The sequence below is a fragment of the Monodon monoceros genome, unplaced genomic scaffold (assembly GCF_005190385.1).
Source record: "Monodon monoceros isolate NGI ecotype Baffin Bay Population unplaced genomic scaffold, NGI_Narwhal_1 Super_Scaffold_19, whole genome shotgun sequence".
NCBI classification, from domain to species: Eukaryota; Metazoa; Chordata; class Mammalia; order Artiodactyla; family Monodontidae; genus Monodon; species Monodon monoceros.
In genome coordinates, this window is record NW_021703775.1 from 42,173,135 (window position 1) to 42,196,983 (window position 23,849).

General features: G+C 36.1%; 1 protein-coding gene and 1 long non-coding RNA gene across 3 annotated transcripts in view; one reads left to right on the plus strand and one right to left on the minus strand.

Annotated features, from left to right (window-relative positions):
* LOC114900671 overlaps positions 1 to 23,849 on the minus strand; it is a 191,808-nt gene that overhangs the window by 137,111 nt on the left and 30,848 nt on the right. The gene's annotated exons all lie outside the window — the stretch shown is intronic.
* The window catches only part of PNPT1 (polyribonucleotide nucleotidyltransferase 1), a 40,851-nt gene continuing 20,896 nt past the window's right edge, over positions 3,895 to 23,849 (plus strand). Inside the window, exons 1-13 of the mRNA XM_029231999.1 lie at positions 3,895 to 4,067; positions 8,651 to 8,711; positions 9,311 to 9,385; positions 10,104 to 10,209; positions 11,089 to 11,138; positions 12,152 to 12,215; positions 12,317 to 12,364; positions 13,304 to 13,417; positions 18,338 to 18,524; positions 19,404 to 19,455; positions 19,857 to 19,914; positions 21,933 to 22,029; positions 22,481 to 22,583. Coding sequence (XP_029087832.1) covers positions 3,907 to 4,067; positions 8,651 to 8,711; positions 9,311 to 9,385; positions 10,104 to 10,209; positions 11,089 to 11,138; positions 12,152 to 12,215; positions 12,317 to 12,364; positions 13,304 to 13,417; positions 18,338 to 18,524; positions 19,404 to 19,455; positions 19,857 to 19,914; positions 21,933 to 22,029; positions 22,481 to 22,583 — 1,176 coding nt within the window. The 5' untranslated portion in view covers positions 3,895 to 3,906. The remainder of the gene's footprint in view (positions 4,068 to 8,650; positions 8,712 to 9,310; positions 9,386 to 10,103; positions 10,210 to 11,088; positions 11,139 to 12,151; positions 12,216 to 12,316; positions 12,365 to 13,303; positions 13,418 to 18,337; positions 18,525 to 19,403; positions 19,456 to 19,856; positions 19,915 to 21,932; positions 22,030 to 22,480; positions 22,584 to 23,849) is intronic.

The following is a 23,849-nucleotide window of genomic DNA, read 5'->3' on the forward strand; positions in this document are numbered from 1 at the left end:
CTGCATGCCATGTGGTCAAAAAAATAAAATAAAATAAAAATGAGGAGAGGGAGATAAAGAAGTAGGGTAGTAAGTCAAAATTGATGAGGCTAAATAGGAAAAATTTCATAGTCCACACAAAGCAGTTGAGATTTCATCACGTAGATTAAAGATTTAGGAAGCCATAGAAGAAGTTTAATCAAGATGGAGACACAGGGGCTTCCCTGGTGGCGCAGTGGTTGAGAGTCCACCTGCCGATGCAGGGAACGCGGGTTCGTGCCCCGGTCCAGGAGGATCACACATGCCGCGGAGCGGCTGGGCCCGTGAGCCAAAGCCACTGAGCCTGCGCGTCTGGAGCCTGCACTCCGCAATGGGAGAGGCCACAACAGTGAGAGGCCCGCGTACCACAAAAAAAAAAAAAAAAAAAAAAGATAGAGACACATTTAGGTTTGTGATTTAGAAAGCTCCCTCTGGCAATGGTGTTGAGCAGACTTTCTTAATGCTGAATATGCTACATTCTTTCAAGAAAAAAAAATTTCATGTAACCCTTCAGTGTCCCAAGATACTTTTTATTATGTTGCTTAAATATGCACAAATATATAACAAAACATAAGTTCCTTATTCTGGTAGCTTAGTCATAAAACTAAAATAAATAAATAAATATTTATCAATATTAAACCAAACTACAAACCAAATTAAATTTTAATTAACGATCATTTAATGCAATGGTGTTTTACTTAAATGAAATTGCTACTCAGAGGGTGCAGTGGTATTAACTATTTTGATGCAGCTTCATTGGAGTTTGAAGAAAAGAGAAAAGGAGATCTGAAAAACGTTGCTGGTGGATTTAAATTGGATCACCGTTAATGTGCTTCAAGGTAAAGAAACTGATTTTAAATTATATTTTGACTCTCAAACTAGACTTGGCAGAACTATACTTCTAGAATGTGAGGTTCAATTTCAGATTGAACCTCATGGGTCATAGCTTCAGTAGCTACAACCACAAGAATTTAAACATTTTATACATTTCTTTCTACGTCAGTCTTAAAATGCTTAATGTAAACATAGCTTGATCATCTGTATGACTACTTCATAATAATGCTCTGCCACAAGATTTCACTATCCACATTTGCCTTGGAGTTTATGATCCAATTACTACCATTTCAATTATTTTGGATTGGTGTGACAAACAGTTGGGTTTAATGTGCACATTCTGCTTTCTAGCATTTCCAACTGGATGAAAGCTAACCGATTCATGGTTAGTTTCTGAAGGAAAGAAGGTTGTTCAGTATTTCAAACAGAGGAAACTAGAGGGAAAATTAAGAAAAGGCTGAACTACATAAAAAGGAATGAAATTGGGTCACTTGTAGAGACTTGGATGGACCTAGGGACTGTCATACAGAGTGAAGTAAGTCAGAAAGAGAAAAACAAATATCGTATATTAACGCATATATGTGGAATCTAGGAAAATGGTACAGATGAACCGGTTTGCAAGGCAGAAATAGAGACACAGATGTAGAGAACAAATGTATGGACACCAGGGTGGAAAGCGGGGCAGGGTGGTGGTGGTGGGATGAACTGGGAGATTGGGATTGACATATATACACTAATATGTATAAAACAGATAACTAATAAGAACCTGCTGTATAAAAAATAAATTAAATTAAAAATTTTTAAAAGGCTGAATCAAAGCTGAATCTACAATTTATTGAGTTGTTGACAATGTGCCATGTACTATGATAAACATCTTACATCCTCTGTCATGTTTAATCTTTACAAAAATCCTTTGAGATTTGTATTATCCATTTCTACAGATGAAGAAACTGAGGCTCAGAGAGATAGGGTCAGACAACTAGCAAATGGCAAAGCCAAGACTGGGACCATTCAGGACTAACTTTGTTACCGATTCCCAATGGGTCGGAGACCCCTCAATGGGTCTATGGGTCCTTTGCCTGGAGTTGAAAATGTCAATCAAATGAAACCAGATTTGGTATAGCACAGCAGAAACTTAATTCATTCATCAAGGAATGGAGAAGGGAGATACTTTGTCATTCGTACCAGTCCCTGAGAGCTAATGGATCCTTGCCTTGATTTATCTCTTTGTTTATTTCCAAATCACCTGGTGTTTGACAGAGTTGTTTTGTAGCTCTGCTTTAAGAGATATGTAGTGGTCAACTGTCCTGAACCAGCTCTGACTTGACCACAGGAACACACCTACACACACAAGACCTGGAAGTATCCAAAAGTTACCTCTGCTTAATTACTGTGCTATAATCTCTGCCCAAAGGGAGGATTTGTATTCTGCTAGGCACAATTCATGCCTTGTGCAAAGAAGCATGGAAAACTGCGTATGCCCCAGCTACCCCCAGCTGCCCCTGGAAATCTCTACCCTTTCCTACAGCCCTGATGACTTATCTGCCTCTTACCCCTTAAAATTCCCTTACTCCCCTCCCTTTGGGGAGAAGGTATTTTTAGAGCATGAGCTCTCCTTTCTCAATTCCTTAATCAATAAAAGTTTCTGCTGTGCTATACTGAACCTGGTTTCATTTGAGTGGCATTTGCAACTCCAGGCAAAGGACCCATTGAGGGGTCACTGACCCTTTGGGGATTGGTAACAACTTCAAGTCTATGCTCTAAACTACTAGGCAATACTGCCTAAATGAAAATGATTATATAGTACTTAGGTACTCTACCAAAAGGTGATTTAGTATTCTTATTTTATAAATCTAAAATCATGTTGAATTGCGGCAGGTAGATTCTGATAGATTTGTCCTTATAACAGGTCTCAATGGAATGGTCTTGGAAACACTGGCAACAAGGTAAAGTCAAAGGTAGAGGAAGAGGCAAAAACTACTTTAACACTAAATACCTATAAATAGAGTTAACAGTAATCCCTTCTATTGGCATGGAAATTCCAAATCAGTGATAATAGCTCTTGAGAGCAAGGTATAAGGGAGCTGCTTTGCCACCAAATATTATAATTTGTCTGTCTGGAGTTAACACTTTTTGTTCTTAAAACTCTGCTTGAATGTGCATTGGATTTTGTTTGGATTTCTTTGGGGGGGATGGGATTATGACCTTAAAAGAGTAATATGACCCTCATAGTAGAAAAATGATCATTGGTTCATTCCAGGAACCACGTAAAGATTTTCCAACAGGCAGATTAAGAGGGGTGGGAGAAATTTATCCACCCCCTAGAAATGGTTCAAATTCAAATTCCAAAAACCTTTTTCATTTTCCAAAACATTTTTTTTAAATAGTAGCAAGCACTTCGCATTTAAGAGTTGGTTTAGAAAGTATTAACACTTGACCAAAACAGGCAGAGGAATAAACTGCTAAATATTATCAGTGGAAAGGAAGATGAATCCAAAATGATCATAAAGATATACAAAATGACGATATAGGTCAACAAGAAGTGAAATTAACTTACTAGAAATAAATTAACGCAAACCTTCTCAGTAATATATTTGTGGCTTGAATTTATAAAATAAAAGCCAGGGCGAAGGAGGGGAGAGAGAAAGATCTCTTTCCATGGCCCACTGCGCAAATTCTCCTAATTCTCAGCTCCCATAAGCCAAATAATGTGTTTTCTGATTACTTCTATTACTACTATACTTACTCTACTTATTAAACACTTACATTATTCTAGGACTTTCTTTTAAACTACTATAGCAAAACAAAAAACAACCAAAAAGCCCACATTATTTTTCTAATTGTTCATTGGCTAATACGGAAAGAAGGACTGGTTAAGTCACAATCGCGTTTAGATACGTTTGGCCCTCTCTAGGTTTCGTAGAAAGCGGCCCGGAATCCGCTTCCCCGGCGTTCCCCACTGCACCGCGGAAACGAAACTACACTAGGCTCCGCCCACTACCTGCTGAGCAAGCCAATCAGGGCGCAGCCCGGGCTGAGCGCTTGCCGGGTGTCATGGCGGCCTGCAGACCTTGCTGCTCGTGCGTCTGGCTCCGGCCACTGGGCCATGGTCCCCTCCGTCTGCCAGGGCGGGGTCGGACACTCACCCAGCTGCAGGTGCGAGCACTATGGGGTGGCGCGGGGTCGCGAACCGTGGCCGTGGACTTAGGCAGCAGGTAAGGAACGGTGTGCGTTCTCTGTTCTTTCACAAGGCATCATGACAGGCCAGCCCGAGTACATTCACCTCCTAGAGTACGAATCCGACACCCCAGGTCTCTTTCCCCCTCTTTATCCCAAACCTAAATTCCAAATTTCCCTTTCCGGATTTTGAGTCTGTCTCTTGGCACCCTCCTTCTCGCGCTGTCTCAGCCTCGTGCCCTTTGCTTCTTGTTTCTCCCTTCTGCCCCACTCCGGGCTTCTTTTCCCCAGCTGAGTCTGTCCACCTGTTTTCCGTTCCCTTTATTTTCGGGGACTCCTGGGCTATGAAATGAAAAGATAATGCGTTGATCATTGATGCTTATGTCATCCAATTCAGTTTACTGCCTAAAAAGCTTGGCCTGTATGACCCTGGGTAGAAAGGGAAGGGCAAGGTCAGTTTATTGAACGCCGGTTATATGATACTCTCATGTTTAAGCCTGTAGTAAATGTATTAAAACAACAGGCTCAGAGAAGGTTAGGTAGCTTGCTCAGAGTCAACCAAAGCTAGTACTATGAGGCTAGGTGGATTTTGAACTTGTTTTTCAAACCGTTACTCTCTTTAGGGGTCTGTCTGCCAGAATTCATGTCGAAAATCACTTTTTAAAAACTACCGGATTCATTTTTAGAATAAATAAAACTGCTAATGCTTACTTTATATATCTACACCTTTCACATGTACTTTTAAAAAAACTTTGATCCTAGTTCATACAAAAGCCAGAAAATCTGGCTTTGAATCCAAGACTTCCTCCCTAAGTTACTGAATGATCTTTAAACAAGTTAGTTCACCACTTTCGGCCCCCCCAGCCCTCCCTCTCTGCCCCGCAAATGAAGAGACTGAATTAGATAAAGATTCAGCAAACTTTTTCTGTAAGAGGCTAGATAGGAAATATTTTAGGCTTTGTGGGCTGCATACTGTATCACATATTCATGTGTGTTTACAAACCGTCTAAAAATGTAAGAAACAGTCTTAGGTGAAAGGCTGTAAAGAAACATGCTGTAGTTTGCTGACCTCTAGGCTAGATGATCTCTAAGGTCTTTCCACCTCTGGCATTCCTTGATTTTGATTTTTTTGAGGGAAAAGATATCTCTTCCATTCTTCAAGGACTGAACATTTATTCTTCTCTGAAGAAATGCCCCAGAACATTTTACTCAACAGACATTTCCTATTTGTTAGGCATGAGGGACTCAAAGCAACAAGATTAGCCTCTGCCCTCCAAATTTTTCATGAATAATCTACTTTGAATCTTTCATTTATTAGTCAACCTGGACCTCTTTTGTAACCTCTTTTTAAACCTGTGTTGTGTGTTCTAACAATGAGATTCATAAATATCATACCTGCTGGGTAAATCAATTATTTTCTTTGTCATAAGTTTGTTGTTTGCAGCAAACTTTTTTGGGTGATTACTATGTACCACATACTTTATACTTGTTATATGTATTCTTTACAGTGCCCTAGGAGGTTGTATACTACTGTGGTAAATGTATTTAATACTTACAGTAACCTTTGGGGTAACTTTAATTTTCATTTCAACAAGTTATTTTTGAGCATCTACGATATTGAGTTACAAGGCACTAGAGATTGTCTGATGAGGAAGTAAGATAAACAGAGGTTCAGTGCTGAGAAAATCAGTGTGGGAAAGGTATTAGGTATGAACAGGGTGCTGAAGGAGCACAGAGGGATGTTTATCACACCCTAAAGCTTACTGTTCAAGGTGAATCCTGAAAGGCAAGGAGAAGGTAGCAGACAAAGTGGCAAGCGCAATTGCAGAGAAGTGAGAGAGTGCGTTGAGTAACTACAAATAACTTACTGTGGATGGAGTGAAAAGATGAAATGTGAGTTAGCAACAAAGCAAGGCCAAATCTTAAAGGTGGATGTTTTGTTTTGTTTTGTTTGCAGGGGTGGGGGTGGGGTGAGTTTTGTATCAATACTACTGAATTTTTCTTGGTGGAAGTTGGAGTAAGGTGGTTACATTCCATACCATTTTGCAAGTGTTTCTAAAAATGTTCTTTAAGCATATCTCTCTCCCTGGAGTTCTACTTCCTGTGGCAGATGGCTCCTCTTTTCCCTTCTATCTTCCTAAGCTGCCTCCTCCCACTCTTCTGCCCACCAATAGGATCTCCCTGCTCATCTTATCCTTTTTATTATTTATTTTTTTCAAAAGTATTTTTTGATTAGGTATTCACTCACATGGTTCAACATTTAAAAAGCTCAAAAATCTCCTTCCCATACAGTTCCATAGCCACCCAGTTCCACTTGCCACTGATGTGTTAGCAATCTATTATGTATTAATATTTGAAGGTATTTTATACATTAAAATGTTTGGCAAGTAAACTGATAAGAGGTAAAATCAACCATGAAATACAAAACTAATAACAGATTTGCACCAAAAATAACTAAAAGTGCATTAACAGAAAAAATTACATAGGTCAGTTAGCACCAACTGAGATCATGAGACAAGTAACCACAAGTAACCAGGAAAGTAACCACCTGGTTCTTTACATACTATAAATTGCACACACCTGGGGAAAAAACAGTTTAAATTAGGGCAATCACCAAGGCAGGACCATAGGACTATCTGGTGGGTGGTCTAGGATCCCTAAAGGAGACACTGGCTAGACTCAAGAGAGGGAACAAAGAAAGTAGGAGGATTTGGTATTTGACTATAAATCAAGCATGGGTTTGAGAACATTGGGGGTACTGCAGAGCTGGTTTGTTTGTTTGCTTGTTTGTTTTTCTCTCACCAACTCATTCAGTCCCCATTGTAAATACAGTCATCCCTCAGTATCTGTGTGGAATTGGTTCCAGGACCCACCGTGGGTACCAAGATCCAAGGATGCTCAAGTCCCATAGTCAGGCCTCCCTATTCATAGTTCTGCATCAGATGATTCAACCAACCGAAGACTGTGTTTACTAAAAAAAAATCCATGTATAAGTGGACCCTTGCAGTTCAAACCCATGCTGTATATTAGCTTTAGAAGCTTTTAACAGTGCTTCCCTGGCTCCACTTCTCTCCTGGTTTTTGATACAATTGGGAGGGCTTATTCTTAGCCAGGGTGGGGATAGTCCACTCCTTGGCTCAGCCTTGTCAGTATCCGTACTCTCTTCCTTGATACACTTGTTTGTCAGTTGGCAGACATCTGGGTTGTTTCCATTGGGGAGCTGTTATTAATAATGCTGCTGTGAAGGTTCATGTGCAGATTTTTACATGGACATATGTTTTCATTTCTCTTGGATATATACAGGAGTAGAATTGCTGGGTCATATAGTACTTCTTTGTTAACCTTTTGTGGAATTGCCAGATTATTTCCCAAAGCAGATACACCCTTTTACATTTCAATCAGCAGTGTATGAGAGTTCCAATTTCTCCACATCGTCATCAACACATAACATCCTAATAGATGTGAACAGTATCTCATTGTGGTTTTGATTTGCATTTCCTTAGTGGCTAATGATGGTGAGCATATTTTCATTATTTGTTGGCCATTTGTTGATCTTCCTTGAAAAGACATCTGTTCAAATCCTTTGCCAGTTTTTAAAACTGGGTTTCTTTTTATTGTTAAGTTGTAAGAATTCTTTACATATTCTAGATACAAGTCCCTTATCAGGTATATGGTTTCAAAATAATTTCTCCTATTCTGTAGGTTTTCTTTCACTTTCTTGATAATATTCTTTGAAGCATGAAAGTTTTTAATTTTGATGAAGTCAGATTTATCTATTCTTTTCCTTTTGTTGTGCTTTTGATGTCATCTATAAGAAGACATTGTCTAACCCAAATTTATGAATATTTATTCCTGTGTTTTTTCCTTAGAGTTTTATAGTTTTAACTTTTACATTTAAGTCAATAATCCATTTTGAGTTAATTTTTATTTATAATACGAGGAAAGGGTCCAACTGTATTAACTTTTTTGCATATGGATATCCAATTGTCCCAGCACCATTGGTTGAAAAGACTGTTTCTTTCCCCCATTGACTTTATCTTGGCACCATTGTAGAAAATGAAGGTGTCTGCAGTCAGTCTTGGAGTTTATATTTGGAAAGTAATGAGGGAAATTTTAAAGGATTTAAGGAGAGAAATGATCTAGTTTGTGTGGTAAAAGGCTACTTTAATCAACAAGGCAAGGGTGGTAAAACAAAGAGACTAAGGTGGTAAATGGGAAAAACACTTAAGAAGACAGCTTCTGGGGATATATGTATACATATAAATGATTCACTTTGCTGTACAGCAGAAACTAACACAACATTGTAAAGCAACTATACTCCACTAAAAATTATTTTAAAAAAAAAAGAAGAAGAAAGCTTTTGCACCGCAGAAATACTGTGTCATTCAGATTATCCTGTGCCTTGGTTTCTATGTTTTTCCTAAAGCAGCTCTTAAATTCCCCTGTATCTTCAATAATGATAGTGAACTCTATCCCTTTTTAGTTTGTTTTTTGCTGGTTGGGGGCCTGTGGGGCTTGGTAACCTTTAGTTCTTCTATTAGAATCTTTAATTGCTTTATACTAAGCTGGGAATTGTACTGATGACCTAAGTCCTTTTGTATTGAATTTTTATTTTAAACAGAAAATTAGAAATATCCTCTGGAAAACTGGCCAGATTTGCAGATGGCTCTGCTATAGTACAGGTAAAAAGTCCAAGTTGTTCAATTTTCATCTTAAAAATGGTTATCAAGACTGGTACTGAATATCTTTACAACATCATGTAACTTCTTAGAATTTTGGTATTGGAAATTAATTCAGACCATTTCTAGTGTCAGAACCATTCCAGACAACCAGGGAGTCAGAGGACTAGGTATATTAAATGAACTTTAAGATCTCTTCCAAACTTGGGGTTCTGTTTTATTCTTGTAAACTCTGTAATGCTTTTCTAGAGAAAGTAATTTTACAGGTTTCTTCAATAGTAATACTTGGGAAATTTTTTATAGGCTAAATTTCCTAATAAGAAGTAGAAAATATGATTGGATGTGACTACGCTATCAGTGAGCCTTTTCCCTTTAGTTCTGTTGCTTTTGAAAAACTTAGTGACTATTCTAATACAGATCATGATCATGCAGAAGGGATTAAGATCGGACTACTTGTGAATAATTATTTTCATAGTCATTGTGTCATGGAATAACATTTCTTTTCCCTTCATTTAACTGAGGGAGGATTCAGTCATTCACTGCTTATATGTTAATATCTGATTTTTTAAAAATTTACCAGTATTGTTGTTTGTTTAACTAAGTCAGGTGACACTGCAGTGATGGTCACAGCGGTCAGTAAAACAAAACCTTCACCTTCCCAGTTCATGCCTTTGGTGGTAAGTATTTGCTGATTTTTCTGAACTGTAGCATAAATATATATATTTATAGCATAAATATAGAATTTGTAGTATTTTCGTCCAGTGTCTAGTGAGTACAAAGTGTAAACTTTGCACAATAAAGGATTTTCGTTAATTGTTTGATACTGAGTCATTAAAAGAATTTAAAATGATTGCTTCATAACCAATTCTCATATTAGTGGTAAGCATACTTTACAAGGTCCAAGTTCATTAAGTTGACAAAAACAGTGGAAGTGCACAAGTACTTTGATGTTTAATAAGCAATGAATTCATTGCTTTCATAAATTTCCCTTTAGTATGAGTCTGCAAGTATATGTTTGGTGAAGACTAAAGAGCTCATTAGTATTTTATGGCTTCTTTTATTATGAAAAGGGGAATGCAGTTATATCTAAGAGAGGTAATACAAAAAAGGCAATGTTGAACTTGACCAGGATAAGCTACTGTGGGAAGTAGGGACGCTACACAGTCATCTGACTAAGTGGAAGGCTTTTTAAAAATCCATTTGCTGAAACATTTCTATCAGCTCTCCTTTCCCTAAGAGATACAAAACACTAAAAGTAAACAAAATGTTCTCCACTTGTAGTCTGGAATATGCTGTTGCAACCTCAGGAGAATTGTACCTATATAGAAATTCTTGGGGAATAGTTTGCTACTACAAAAAGCAGTCGAATGAACTGCATTTTCATTGCTGCTTCAGGTTGACTATAGACAGAAGGCTGCTGCAGCAGGTAGAATTCCCACAAACTATCTTAGAAGAGAGATTGGATCTTCTGATAAAGAAATTCTTACAAGTCGAGTAATAGGTAAGATATTAAGATAGAGGCATTAACCCTCTCTGATAAGCCTGTGTTAGTATCTCTTTTCTTCCATCTGTATTCTACAGTATCTCTTAAATTTTCTTTCACTACATTAACACTGCCTAAGATTATTTACTTTCTGTATCCCCTCACTCACATGTGGGCTCCATGAGAGAAAAAACTTTTTGTTTGTTTAATACTGAATCCCCTATACCTGGCATACTGCCCAGCACAAAATAGGCATTCAATAAATATTCGTTGACTAAAAGAATGAACCTCTATTAATCACGTAAATTCTGTGGCCCACGCCTCTACTCTGCTGAACCTATCCTGAGTATTTTCCATTTTTATGTTCAACATGGTAATTCCTGAAAGCATTATATTCATCGACTACTGAAATATGTTTATAACCTGTCAAATCTTCGACATCCTTAAATATTGAGGATCATTTGTAGTCTATAGCTCTTCTACCCAAAATTTCTACTTTATATTTATATGCATTCATCAGACACAGAAAACCAAGGAAGGATTTTCTTTTGGTCTACTGTTGGTTAAGTCTCTTTCCTCTGCTTATATAAATAAATAACAAATAAGCAATGAATTCTGATGCCTGTGGAACCAGAATGAAAAGCTGCTCCCCAATTTTACACTTGGGTGCTCTTGCCCTGCTAGTTTTTCATCTTTAGGGCATTATGTATATTAACATTTATCTGTGACTCTGTCAGTAAATTAGTCCAAGGGTTTTGTTTTTGTTATTATTGTTTTGTTTTATTGAATGGCTAGTTATATTATTTTTTAGCTTGTTTAATGAGGGAAAAGTTTTAAACTGTGAAGCAACTTCTGTCAGTAACTATTTAATGTCTTTTCTTTTTTTGCTTTTGGCAGATCGTTCAATTAGACCTCTCTTTCCAGCAGGCTACTTTTATGATACACAGGTAGGTTCTGTTTTAGGTTTATTTGTTTCCAGGTCAATCAAAAATGACTTACTGAATCTCTATTTAATACTTCCTAGGCTAAACATTATAAACAGTACAAAATAAGAATTTTTGGTGATCCTGTTACATTTTACATTAAGTTTTTTTAAAAACAATAATTTTTAAAAGCTAACATTTATTTGGTGTCAGTTTGAGCTGATACCTGAATTACGAGTAGGAATTAGCCAATGTAGGAGTGTAGGAAGATGGAATGGGAAGCACAGAAGCCCTAAGGCAGGAAAGAAGTTGGTAAATCTGAAGAAAGGTTAGAGTGATGGAGGTGGGTGGGGACAGTTCAGGCTGGGCCTTGAAGGTCATATTAGTAACAGACTAGGACAGTTGACACAACTAATCTTTATTACCTGTTTTTATCACTGGGTCCTCTAAACCTCTACTTTCTTATATTTTAATACTTTGTGAATATTACTTTCTTTCAGAATAATGACCCATATACTTTAAGTAACTATTTTATGTATTTGAGAAAAATAAATATGCCTTGCAAATATCCCTTTGCAAGGATGTCACTGCCTCAAGAAGTTATTTTCCTAAGTACATGACATAGGCATATTATTACAGTGTAATTTATTTGTCTATGCTTAGCAAACAGAAGACAATATTTTTATGTAACATTTACTAACATAGCTAACATTTACTGAATACTTTCAACATGCTCAGTATTATAAATGCTTTACGCACAATATTTCCTATAATTTTCCTAAGAACTGTTTAGGAAGATGCTGTTATTTTTCCCTTTTAAAGATAAGGAAACTTTTTGAGGCTTAATTTAAGTAATTTGTCAATGGTCAAGCATGTAGTTAAATGATAACCAGAATTAAGGGGTTTGACTACAAAGGCCCTACTTTTAACCATATAGTGCTCCTATATTTTAGGACAAGATGTTAATCGAAATGATAATTCTCCCAAATCAAGCAGATTTTTTTTTTAAGTGCTTTGAATTTTTTCCCTTGCACCAGATCCTTTGTAATCTGTTAGCAGTAGATGGTGTTAATGAACCTGATGTCCTAGCAATTAATGGTGGTAAGTATAAAAATAAAGATTCAAATTATTACTGTTGTTTTTTTTTTTAAGCGATGAAGTATTTTTATTTCAGCTCCTATTTTTTTCCTTTTTCCTTAAAGCTTCTGTAGCCCTCTCATTATCAGATATTCCTTGGAATGGACCTATTGGTAAGTTAGGTTTTGAAAATAAGAAACATTATATTTGTTTCAAGAAATAAGAGTAAGCATGCTATAGCAAGGGCATACATTTATTGGCTCTGAATTATTATTTCTTAGGCAGTTGAATTAAATGATATTCTAAGAAGAGTCCTTTCAGCATTTTGAGATATTTTTATCTTTGCTTTGGGTTTTGTTTCTTATAGCAGTATGTTATGGTGTTAAAGATTATTTTGTTTTTAGATACTGTGACTTCTTTATTGCCTCTTCTGTTAGAGGACTTTCTCTTATTTTGGACTGGGAAATTGTCAGAGTACATACTCTTTCAGGATAATACAAACATGTTTGTAATTTACAGCTCTTATAAGTTGTAATCATGCAATATACAAATGATTCATCAAGTAAATAATTATTGACTGTCCTAAATGCCAGATACTGAGCTAAGCACCAAAGGAACTAAGGCAGACTAGGCATCAGCAGTACAAGATGAATGAGACAGTGCTTGGTTTCAGCATAAGTGAAACAGACAAATAATTATTGATATTTATAAACAATATTATAAAAGTATAGTCAGAGTGCTAAGAAAATGATAGAGAAGGGCGGGTTTAGTCTTGTGAGGTCAGGCTGTCAAGGAGAGCTCCTCAGAGTTATTGACATTTAAGCTGAACCTTAGTAGGATCAGATTGTAAGCACTTGCCTTAGAGAAAGTACATTCTAGACCAGGAGAAGAACATGAGCATAATCACAGAGATGTAGAAGAAATGGTGTACTTGAGCAACTGAGTAAGGCCAGAGGCAGGGTGAGGTAGTATAATCTGTGGGCCTTAAATACCATGATAGAAATATGGATTTTACTGTGGTCACAATTGAAGATAGGGATTGAAGCTGTCACTAGGATGTCTTGAAAACTGAGTTTTTATTAAACAGTTGCCAATATTTTAATATGTTTTAGGGGCAGTACGAATAGGAATGATTGATGGAGAATGTGTTGTTAACCCAACACGAAAAGAAATGTCTTCCAGTACTTTAAATTTAGTGGTTACTGGAGCACCTAAAAGTCAGATTGGTAAGTAGTTTAAGTGGTAGATTTATTCTGGATTTTACTTAAAAGTTCTGGCTTCTTAAAAATGCATTTAAACTCTTTTTTTGTATGTGTGCTTTGTTAATTAGCCATAAAGATTTTTGTTTTATTGCTGCCCTATTTTGGTAGCGCTCTTGCTTCATATCAGATAATACCTAAAATTATAGACTGTTACACCACTCTAATTGAAATATACAAAAGTCATTATCAAGGTAATTCTAGTAATTATTTTTAGACAGATAAGCTAGTCTAAAATTTGAAGTTCCAACTATGGTAGTAAATTAATTGTTTCATTCATTTAAATATGTTAATTTGGCTAATGCAGTCATTCTAAGTCTGTTTATTGTCCTCTGAGAAAGAGGTATCATATTTCCAGTAGGTGGAAAACTAGTAATAAAGTAGAAGAAATGCTCTGACCATGGGCCACCTTCACTCCTTCTAACTAAAATGTCATAATTGCATGAATGAAAATCAGGGGCTGGTTCTGTTGAAGAAGAATGGGCTTTAACAGTCCAAATGACCTTGGTTTGAAACCCAGCATCTGCCGCAGTTAACCATGGACAAATTAATTAAGGTCTCTTAGCAGTTTATTCTACTATGTGACAAATTAATTAAGGTCTCTTAGCAGTTTATTCTACTATGTGACATGTGATGTCTGGAACTTTTTGACAATGGATCTTTTAATGTGGGAACATTTTGATGAAACGTAAACTATTAAACTTTTAGTTCTTTTTCTGTACAATTAATGTGTGAAACACCTCATTTCCAGCTTCTTCTTTTGGAGTGTTAGTAATAAGTTAGAATTAGGTATTATCAATATATATGATAGACAAAACACATGAAACAGGAGTTGTGTATTGTCTACATGTTAGTTAGGGATTGTGTGGTTAAACTAAATAACAAGGCTTAAACAAGATAGGAACTTATTTTTCTCTCAAGTAACAAAAATTCAGAGGTAATAAGTCCAGGACAATTACAGCAGCTCCATAATGTCTTAAGAAATCTAGATTTTTTTTTAGCTTTCTACTCTGCTATCCTCAGGGTGTGGCCCACATCTTCATACTTATGAACAGACTACCAGAGCTCTGGCCAACTTTTCTAACTTACAGGCAGGAGGAAGAAAAAAGAAAAAGGGGAATAGAAAAAGGAGTGTGCCCTCTGAGTAAGTCAGCCTCCCTTTTAAAGAACTTTCCCAGAAGTCCCCACATAGCAGTTTCCACTTACATCTTATTGGACAGAAGTGTGACACATCTGCATCCATGACTACAAGGGAGGCAAGGAAATGGTTTTTGGATTCTACCTTGAGAAGGTGGGGAACTATTGAAATATAGAGAGGATTCCAAAGATATGGGGAGGCTCTGAATAACGAATGACCCCTACATCATATTTGAGCATCTCAGAAAGGGCCTTGAGCAGAGTATTGGTTTACTATTTGAAGTTCACTTGGTTTCCATCTGAAATTTTTTTTGCTGAAAGTTACAATGTTCATTTAATTCCAATTAGTAAATCGATTTGGCTTCTTTACAGGGCCTTTATGATTAGAATCAAGGTTTGTAAAGTACCCGGCATAGTACCTAGTACCTAGTAAGCAAACAGTCAATACCTGCTATTACCATTAAGACACAAAATAAACTTGCTTCTAAATGGTCATATAGCTTCTATCTGCCTTAGAATTTGAACCCCTCTAATTTTAAATAGATATTGGAGGAATGAACTAAGGATCTTTACTGTATCTGTGGCATGCCACAGAAACCCGATAGACAGCCTTCCAGCTGGCTGTTCTCAACTGTTCCTCTCTAGATGGAAGAATGAAACCAGAAACTGCTTAAACCATCACAGGGTAGTCTTGAGTAATTATAAGGAGGCTGAACATGATTCAGAACCAACCTGTAAGGAGACTGGTTTCAGAAGTTACCAGCATCCATTTTATGACTTCCGCATCACTATTTTCAGCCAGTATTCTGTACTTTTGTCAAGGTATACCAAATATACATTTGACCCCATGTTCATGTGTTAAAGTTAATATTGGGTCCAAGTCAAATATCATCATCATGGAACTTCTGGGATACAAAAATACAAAAAAGTAATTGCTACCATTTCATTATTAAAATATTTAGGGCTTGCCTGGTGGCGCAGTGGTTGAGAGTCTGCCTGCCGATGCAGGGGACATGGGTTTGAGACCTGGTCCCGGAAGTTCCCACATGCCACAGAGCAGCTAAGCCCATGCGCCACAATTACTGAGCCTGTGCTCTAGACCTTGCTAGCCACAACTACTGAAGCCCGCATGCCTAGAGCCCATGCTCCGCAACAAGAGAAGCCACCGCAATGAGAGGCCCATGTACCAGAGTAGCCCCCTCTCGCTGCAACTATAGAAAAACCCACGCACAGCAAGGAAGACCCAATGCAGCCAAAAAATAAAATAAAAGAAAAATGAATTGCTTTGAAATTTAATTGGTGAAAACAAAGTCTGAGTAATATTCATTTTCTTTGCCATATTCTCTTCTTTAAATGAATTTACTGAGGTATAATTTACATACATTAAATAAATGCATGTTTGGGACTTCCCTGGTGGTCCAAGTGGCTGGAGCTCTGCGCTCCCAGTGCAGGGTCCGGGGTTCAATCCGTGGTCAGGGAACTAGATCCTGCATGCATGCCGCAACAAAGATCCCGCACACTGCAATGAAGATCCTGTGTGCTGCAACTTAAAAAAAAAGATCCCATGTGCCGCAACTAGAAAAGATCACACATACCACAACTAAGACCTGGTTGCAGCCAAATAAATAAATAAATATTTTTAAAAGGCATGTTTTTTTTTTAAATTTTTTAAAAATTTGTTTATTTATTTATTTATGGCTGTGTTGGGTCTTTGTTGCTGCTCACGGGCTTTCTCTCATTGCGGCAAGCGGGAGCTACTCTTTGTTGAGGTGTGCAGGCTTCTCATTGCGGTGGCTTCTCTTGTTGCAGAGGATGGGCTCTAGGTGCGCGGGCTACAGTAGTTGTGGCACATGGGTTCAGTAATTGTGATTCATGGGCTCTAGAGCGCAGGCTCAGTAGTTGTGGTGCACAGGCTTAGTTGCTCCGCAGCATGTGGGATCTTACCGGACCAAGGCTTAAACCCATGTCCCCTGCATTGGCAGGCAGATTCTTAACCACTATGCCACCAGGGAAGCTCTAAATGCATGTTTTTAAATTTCCAATTTAATTCTTTGAAAGTGAGAGGTCATGGGAATACAGATAAGAAAAAGGATATAACCATCTCCATATCATGGTATCAGAGGAAGCATCTTCATGCCTCAAGTGAAGAACTGAAACCTTACCTCCCTTTACCCTCCCCCATGTATATTCGTTTATGTTTATCTACATTTAGAACCACAATAGGGAAGTGTCACAGTTTTTGCTTTTGCTTCAACCATCAGTTTAGAAAATTCCGGAGAAGGAAAGTATATTGTACTTACCAATATTTCTGCTTAACATGTTCTTAACATGGTTTCTTCCTTTATTGTTTGCTTTCTGTTTAGAGAACTTTCCTTAGCCATTTTAGGGTGACACATTTTCTTCTTTCTCCTTCATCTAAGAGTCTTGATTTCTCCTTCATTCCTAAATATCTTCACTGGGTATAGGATTCTGGGATGACAGTTCTTTTCTTTCAGCACCTGAAAAATATTATGCCTCTTCCTTCTGGCCTCCATGGTTTCTGATGATAAATCTGTTGTTTGCTTTTCCCATATGGGTATGGTCATTTTTCTCTGGCTGGTTTCAAGATTTTTTTCTTTGTCTTTGGTTATCAGAAGTTTAATTATGATGTGTCTTTCTTTGGGTCATCCTATGTAGGGTTTATTCAGCTTCTTGAATATGCAGGTTTATGTCTCTGCCAAATTTGGGGAGTTTCCAGCTATTTTTTTTTCCCAGTACTTTTCAGCCCTGCCATCTTTTTCTCCTCTCTTTCCAGGACACCAATGACACAAGTGTTATATCTTTTGTTACACTTTCACAGGTCTGCTTCAATTGACTGATGGAATTCCAACATATGAAGCATATAAGTAGATTTTTTTTCATTCTCCATTATGCCTAGAAGCCTTAGAAGTGACTTTTTAGGCAATAATAAATCTTAATGACAACATTATGTGGTTAAACATATTAGTTATGATGGCAACTATGTATTACATGATCTTTGACTTTGGACAAGTTGAGGAATGCCAGAAATGGCACACAAGTTGGCAGGAGTCTATTCAGCCTTGTAGAAACCAAAGCCAAAGCTGAATAGTAGATTTTAGCTAGGTACCATGCTAGAAGCCTTACTTTGGAGATTCCCTGCTTTACACAGGAGTTTTACTGTTACAGAACTATAAAAACAACCTTTTTATGGTAGTAGCTAGGGTTCTCTAGTTGGCTTACTTGAAACAGTATCACTACAAAGATTTCCCTACCTGTGCAAGAATTAGACAATGTGACAATGACCAAATTAAGTGGGAAGTCACATCAAATATTGTTAAACAGGAAACATTTATTGGCCACCTATTGTGCTGATATTATAAAATTTCATTTTAAATACATTTTAAAAAAAGATGCAATTGTACACATTTAAAAGATGGAATTTTATGGTATTTGAATTATATCTTATAAAGCTGTTATAAAAAAATTGTGTGCGTAGTTTATTTTCCATTTCATTTTTTATGAGAAATCTCTCATTAAATTTATGAAGAATATAAACCACTTCAAATATCAAGGTTTCTTTATTCATTTACTACTGTTTATATTTTGGAATTATGTTGATTCTGAGGAAAGAAATCAAAAAGGATTAATAAAATTCATCTGTAGTATTTATGTCATGTCATGGTATTTGAAAATGCTATATTGGTAAAAGGTTCAATGGCAGTGCTTTTTGTTCTTTCTTTTTTTTTTTAGTCATGTTGGAAGCCTCTGCAGAGAATATTTTACAGCAGGACTTTTGCCATGCTATCAAAGTGGGAGTAAAATATACACAACAAATAATTCAGGGCATCCAGCAGTTGGTAAAAGAAATTGGTGTTACCAAGAGGACACCTCAGAAGTTATTTGTTCCTTTGCCAGAGATTGTGAAACACGCTCATAAGTAAGAACATCTGTACAAAAGAAAATATGAAAGTGTCACCAGATTTAATTTCCTCTCAGAAAAAACTTCTCACGGAAGCATTGTCCATGCATTACTTCTTAAATAGCACCCTTCTATTTTAAGAGTCATTGCCATAAATACCAGTCTAATGCTTTAAAAAGGATAAACCCACATCCCTCTTGAAGGGCCTAAGTTTGAATCTCAAAGGAAAGGGGAGAGTGAGCTTACTGGTGAAGATTCAGATCATCCTCATATCTCTCTGTGTCAAGGAAAAAGAGTATATAAAGCATAAGATATTTGAATATCTAAGGAAACTGTTGAGGTTCTTGAAAAGAAATACAATCACCACTATATGCCCAGTCCTTATAATAGTGCCTGCACATAAGCACTCAGTAAATTATGAATGAATGACCAGAAAATTATTTCACTTTATTTGAAATAAATTGAAAAAGTTAATATCTCCATTAGTATGAGTCTCACAGCCATTACTCAGAGATTAAAGAGTTATATACACTGTCCCCAACAAAAGCGTTGCCTGCAATAACAGCCAAAACACGTAGAACAGGAAAAAACAACTGGTCATATGAGAGAGACTGAGCAGAGAGAAAGAGAAAAATCTAAGGTGAAATTAATTGAACAATGAAGAAGGGGGGGCATGTGTGTGATTCCCTTAAGATGTGAGGAGACAGAAATTTGTGTTTCGTATCATATTATAAATAGTAAACAGATTAGCAGTGTTATAGAGCAATAAATACATATTTTAAATTCTTTATGAAATGTTAAATATTTTAGCTTATTATTAAATATTTCAGTTTTGTTTATAATAGACACTGCCTAGTGTTTCCAAATATGCTGACATTTATTTTGTGCTTAAAATAGACTCGCCATGGAAAAACTCTACGTGGTTTTTACAGATCATGAACATGATAAAGTAGGTATACCTGAATGATAAAGTAGGTATACCTGAATTTTGTTTATGTAATTGTTCTGGGAATTCTTTTTTGTCATAGCTTACACAGTTTTGTTTATGAATATTTGTCCTATTTTTATGAAAAATCTCTAAACAGAAAGCTAAATAAAAGCCTAGCTGTTTGCTTCTCCATTCTCCTTTTGTTGGGAAGGAAGTTTTAGGGAAAACTTTTAGGGAAGTGTGGAAATATATTTAAATGAATTAAACAGGTAATATTCCCTACAAATCAATAACCAGTTTCAATATTTTAAAGAATGTTACCATGAGAGAGAAATCTGATTACTATTACAATGTGTTAATTGTATAATAATTTAAAAAATAGAAATGTTAAATATAATAACTGAACCTCAACTTTCTTTTAGATTTCCAGAGATGAAGCCGTTAACAAGATTAGATTAGATACAGAGGAACAACTAAAAGGTAATTTTTTTTTTTTTTAGTTTAAAAAATATTTAAAGGAAATAATAGATTTTAAAGTTTCAGTTGTGAGACCTTGAACAAATTGGTTATTCTCATTACTCCTTAGTTTTATCTTTGGTAAACTTAAAATAATGATACATCCCAAGGTTACTGTTAAATTGACCTCTATAAATGGGTAAGAACTGCACCTGACATAGAGTGGGCACCAATAAATGCTGAATGTGAGGTATTCCTGACCTTTTCTGGATCAAACTCTCATACTCCAAAATGGGTATCGTTGTATCCTGTCATGAAAATCTAAAAGATATTCTTTAAAATTCTTGTTCTTAATTTGTAAAACTGCAATACTAATAATACATGGTTTGTGGGGATTGAATGAATAAGTCATTTACATCTGCGCCTGGCACATAGCAAGTGTTCAGTAAGTGTTAACTGATGTTATTATTAACATGTGGAATTGTAAAATTTAGATTTTAGAGAATCTTGCTCTCTAAAAATTATTAAACAAAGGATTTGATTGTTTTAATATCAATCACAAACTGAATGTGTACCAGGCATGACATATAGTTCTCGTTAATTTTTCTGCTAACAGACAAATATTCTTTCACCTGAGTATCTTATTTTAAGACAAAAATCTGCTGCTAGCCTTGATATTAAGGCCATTACCTATAATTGCCATTGAAAAAGTTTGGTCTTTTCTCACTATATTTCATCCTATTAAGAATTAGAAGTTGTTGAACTGAATGAATAAGCATTTTCAGAACTCTAATGGAAAACTGATGAATTCATAAAAGTGCTAACAAAAGATCAAGATGAAAAAAAAATTACATGGGACTGAGTGAACTGATGACGATGATTATAATTTTTGTGACTTTGTTTGAATTAAAAAAAAAACTTTGAAAAAAAAACTTTGAAGCATTTAGTACAGAATACAGGTTAATATCTTTATAACTTTGACCTGGGAAATAATTTCTTAAACAATTTACAATAAAAGAGCTAATCATAAAAAAAAAAGAGAGAGAAGCTGTATAACACCTGTTGCCTTATTTAAAAAGAAAAGTGATTTTGTGTTTGTCTTAATACATAATAGAATACCTTCATGACCCTCTGGGTTCATAGGATATTTTAAATGTTTTGTTACTAATTATTTTTGTCTCCAAGTGCAACTCAGTTAAAGCATAAAAATTCATATTAAAATATAATATTTAAAATTATTCTTGCCTGATGAAGACACAATTCTTAATATATCTCTCTGTGGCCACTTCTTGTGTTCTGGTTACTTTAAAGTTATATTTAATAAACCAGTTGCTTAAGAGAACAGTGCTTAAAACTTGGCATAAATCAATTGGTAAGATAAAGTAGCTGAACATTTAAAAGCATAAGCCTAGGCCGACAAATCTGTATTCAGGTTACAGCTGTCAGTTACTACCTGAGTGATCTCAGGCAATTTACTCCTCCTCTTTAGGCCTGTTTTTTTCTTCTGTAGAATGGGGATAATAGTAATAGAATTTACTTCATAAATTCCTATAAAGATTAAAGGCATTTAAAAAAAACATGTAAATTACCTGGGTTATGAAAGAACTTGATAAATGTTAACTAAAAACTAGTCGGTAGGGATCTGTAAAATATAAAAAAAAAATATTCCTCTATTTGTGGACCAAGATAAAAAGATCCTAAGGCAAAGCAGTTAAGGAGGCTGCTCTTAAAAATATCAGTTAAACCTTCTCATGATATGGTGGGCTAGATTTGTCAGATAACAATGTAATAGAAAGCTGATTTCAAAGCACTATTGTTCTGGTAGAAAGCAAACTAAGTTCCCATTAACAGTGCATTTGAGGCATAATCTTGTGTCTCTCCTACTTAAAAACATTTAATTTATCTACTTTGAGGACTAAATGTTCAGAGTCAACTCCCTTGGCTTACTTCCATAGTTAATTTATTTGATACTGTGAACTTAAGAGAAATCTTATCTTCCAGAAAGAGAAAATCTTTGTTTTGGTTTGTCTTTTCTTCTATAGAAAAATTTCCAGAAGTTGATTCCTATGAAATAATAGAATCCTTCAATGTTGCTGCAAAGGATGTTTTTAGAAGTATTATTTTGAATGAATACAAAAGGTAAACATATCCTTTTTTGATGGAATTGAAGGCAGGTTTCCTCAAAAGTGGCAAATTGCTCAAAGCAAGAGACTTTTTTTTTCAAGTAACAGGAAAGAATTATATAATGTTTATTTTATAAATGGATACCTGTTGAAGAGTGTGTGCATTGGGTAGATGTGTTCATCTCTCTGTGGGCCTCGTATAGAGCATTGCTTCACAGCTGTGACTGCATGTTAGAATTACCTGCAGAGCTTTTTAACAATATAAGTGTATGGGTCACAACCCTTGAAATTCTGATTCAGTGGGACTTAAGATGGGGCCCAGGTATCTATATTATTTTTTTAAAGTTCTACAGGCAGTTATGACATGCAGTTCAAGTTGAGAACTTTCTGGTAGGATTCAAAAGATAATGTGTGATTTTTCTGACTTCCAACACCGCTTTTCTTAATTATTTCCTTTATTACTGTAGGTGTGATGGTCGAGATTTGACTTCACTTAGGAATATAAATTGTGAGGTAGATATGTTTAAAATTCTTCATGGATCATCATTATTTCAAAGGGGACAAACACAGGTAATATATGTAAAAAGCTACAATTATTTGCCAATACAGGATTGCTTAATTAGTTCTAATAGAAGTACATTATGTAGGTTTTTAGCATATGGAATATATTATCTATTCAGAGTACTTTGATTTTTAAAAAATGTTTAACAGTCAAGATAATGAACATATCAGTCGTCCCCAAGAGTTTCCTCCTGCCTTTCTATAGTCTCTTCTTCCTGCTTCCCTCCCTGTCCTTAGGCAACTACTGATCTGCTTTTGTCACTGTAAATTAGTTTGCATTTTCTAGAATTATCTGGTATTTTTATTACATTTTTCTTTTAATCTTAAGTACACAAAATTAAGTCACTCATACTCCTCAGTTTATGACATATTGGCATTGTTGGTCTATGGCCAGGCCCTCACTTTTTTTCTCCATTTAGCCTGAACCTTAGTCCTATTCTTTTCCTTTACCTATTCCCTTATATTTAACATATATGTGTATGCATTGTTTCATGTATGGTATTATGCTTTATTTTAATTATGTTAATCACTAAGTTTGCCCATCTAATGGGTACAAAGTGGTGTGTCATTGCTTTCATTTGTGTTTCCTGATGAGGAATGAACATCTCTAGCCAATTAACATGATAACTGTATAAACCATACCCTGGGGGGCTGCATACCTCCAGGGTACTCTTTTCACAAAGATAGTGTCCCTAGAGTTGAGCAGAGTGGTAGCCCTAGTTAAGGTTTGCTCTTTTGTGAATTATCTGCTCATATCCTTTGACCAATTTTTTTTTTCTGTTTTTAATATGGTTTACTGTCTTTTTCCTGCTGGTTTTTTTTTTTTTTCCTGTACGTGGGCCTCTCACTGTTGTGGCCTCTCCCGTTGTGGAGCACAGGCTCCAGACGCGCAGGCTCAGCGGCCATGGCTCACGGGCCCAGCCGCTCCACAGCATGTGGGATCTTCCCGGACTGGGGCACGAACCCGTGTCCCCTGCATCGGCAGGCAGACTCTCAACCACTGTGCCACCAGGGAAGCCCTTCCTGCTGTTTTTCACTGAGTTCTTATGTGTTTTAAATATTAATCCTTTTCAGTAAACATAATTTGTATGTATCATCTCCCTCTTTGCCATATGTCTTTTAACTTTGCTTGTGGTAGCCTACTATAAGCATACCTTGGAGAGACTACAAGTTCAGTTCCAAACCACTGCAATAAAGTGAATATCACAATAAAGCAAATCACACAAGTTTTTTGATTTCCCAGTGCATATAAAATTTATATTTTATACTATACTG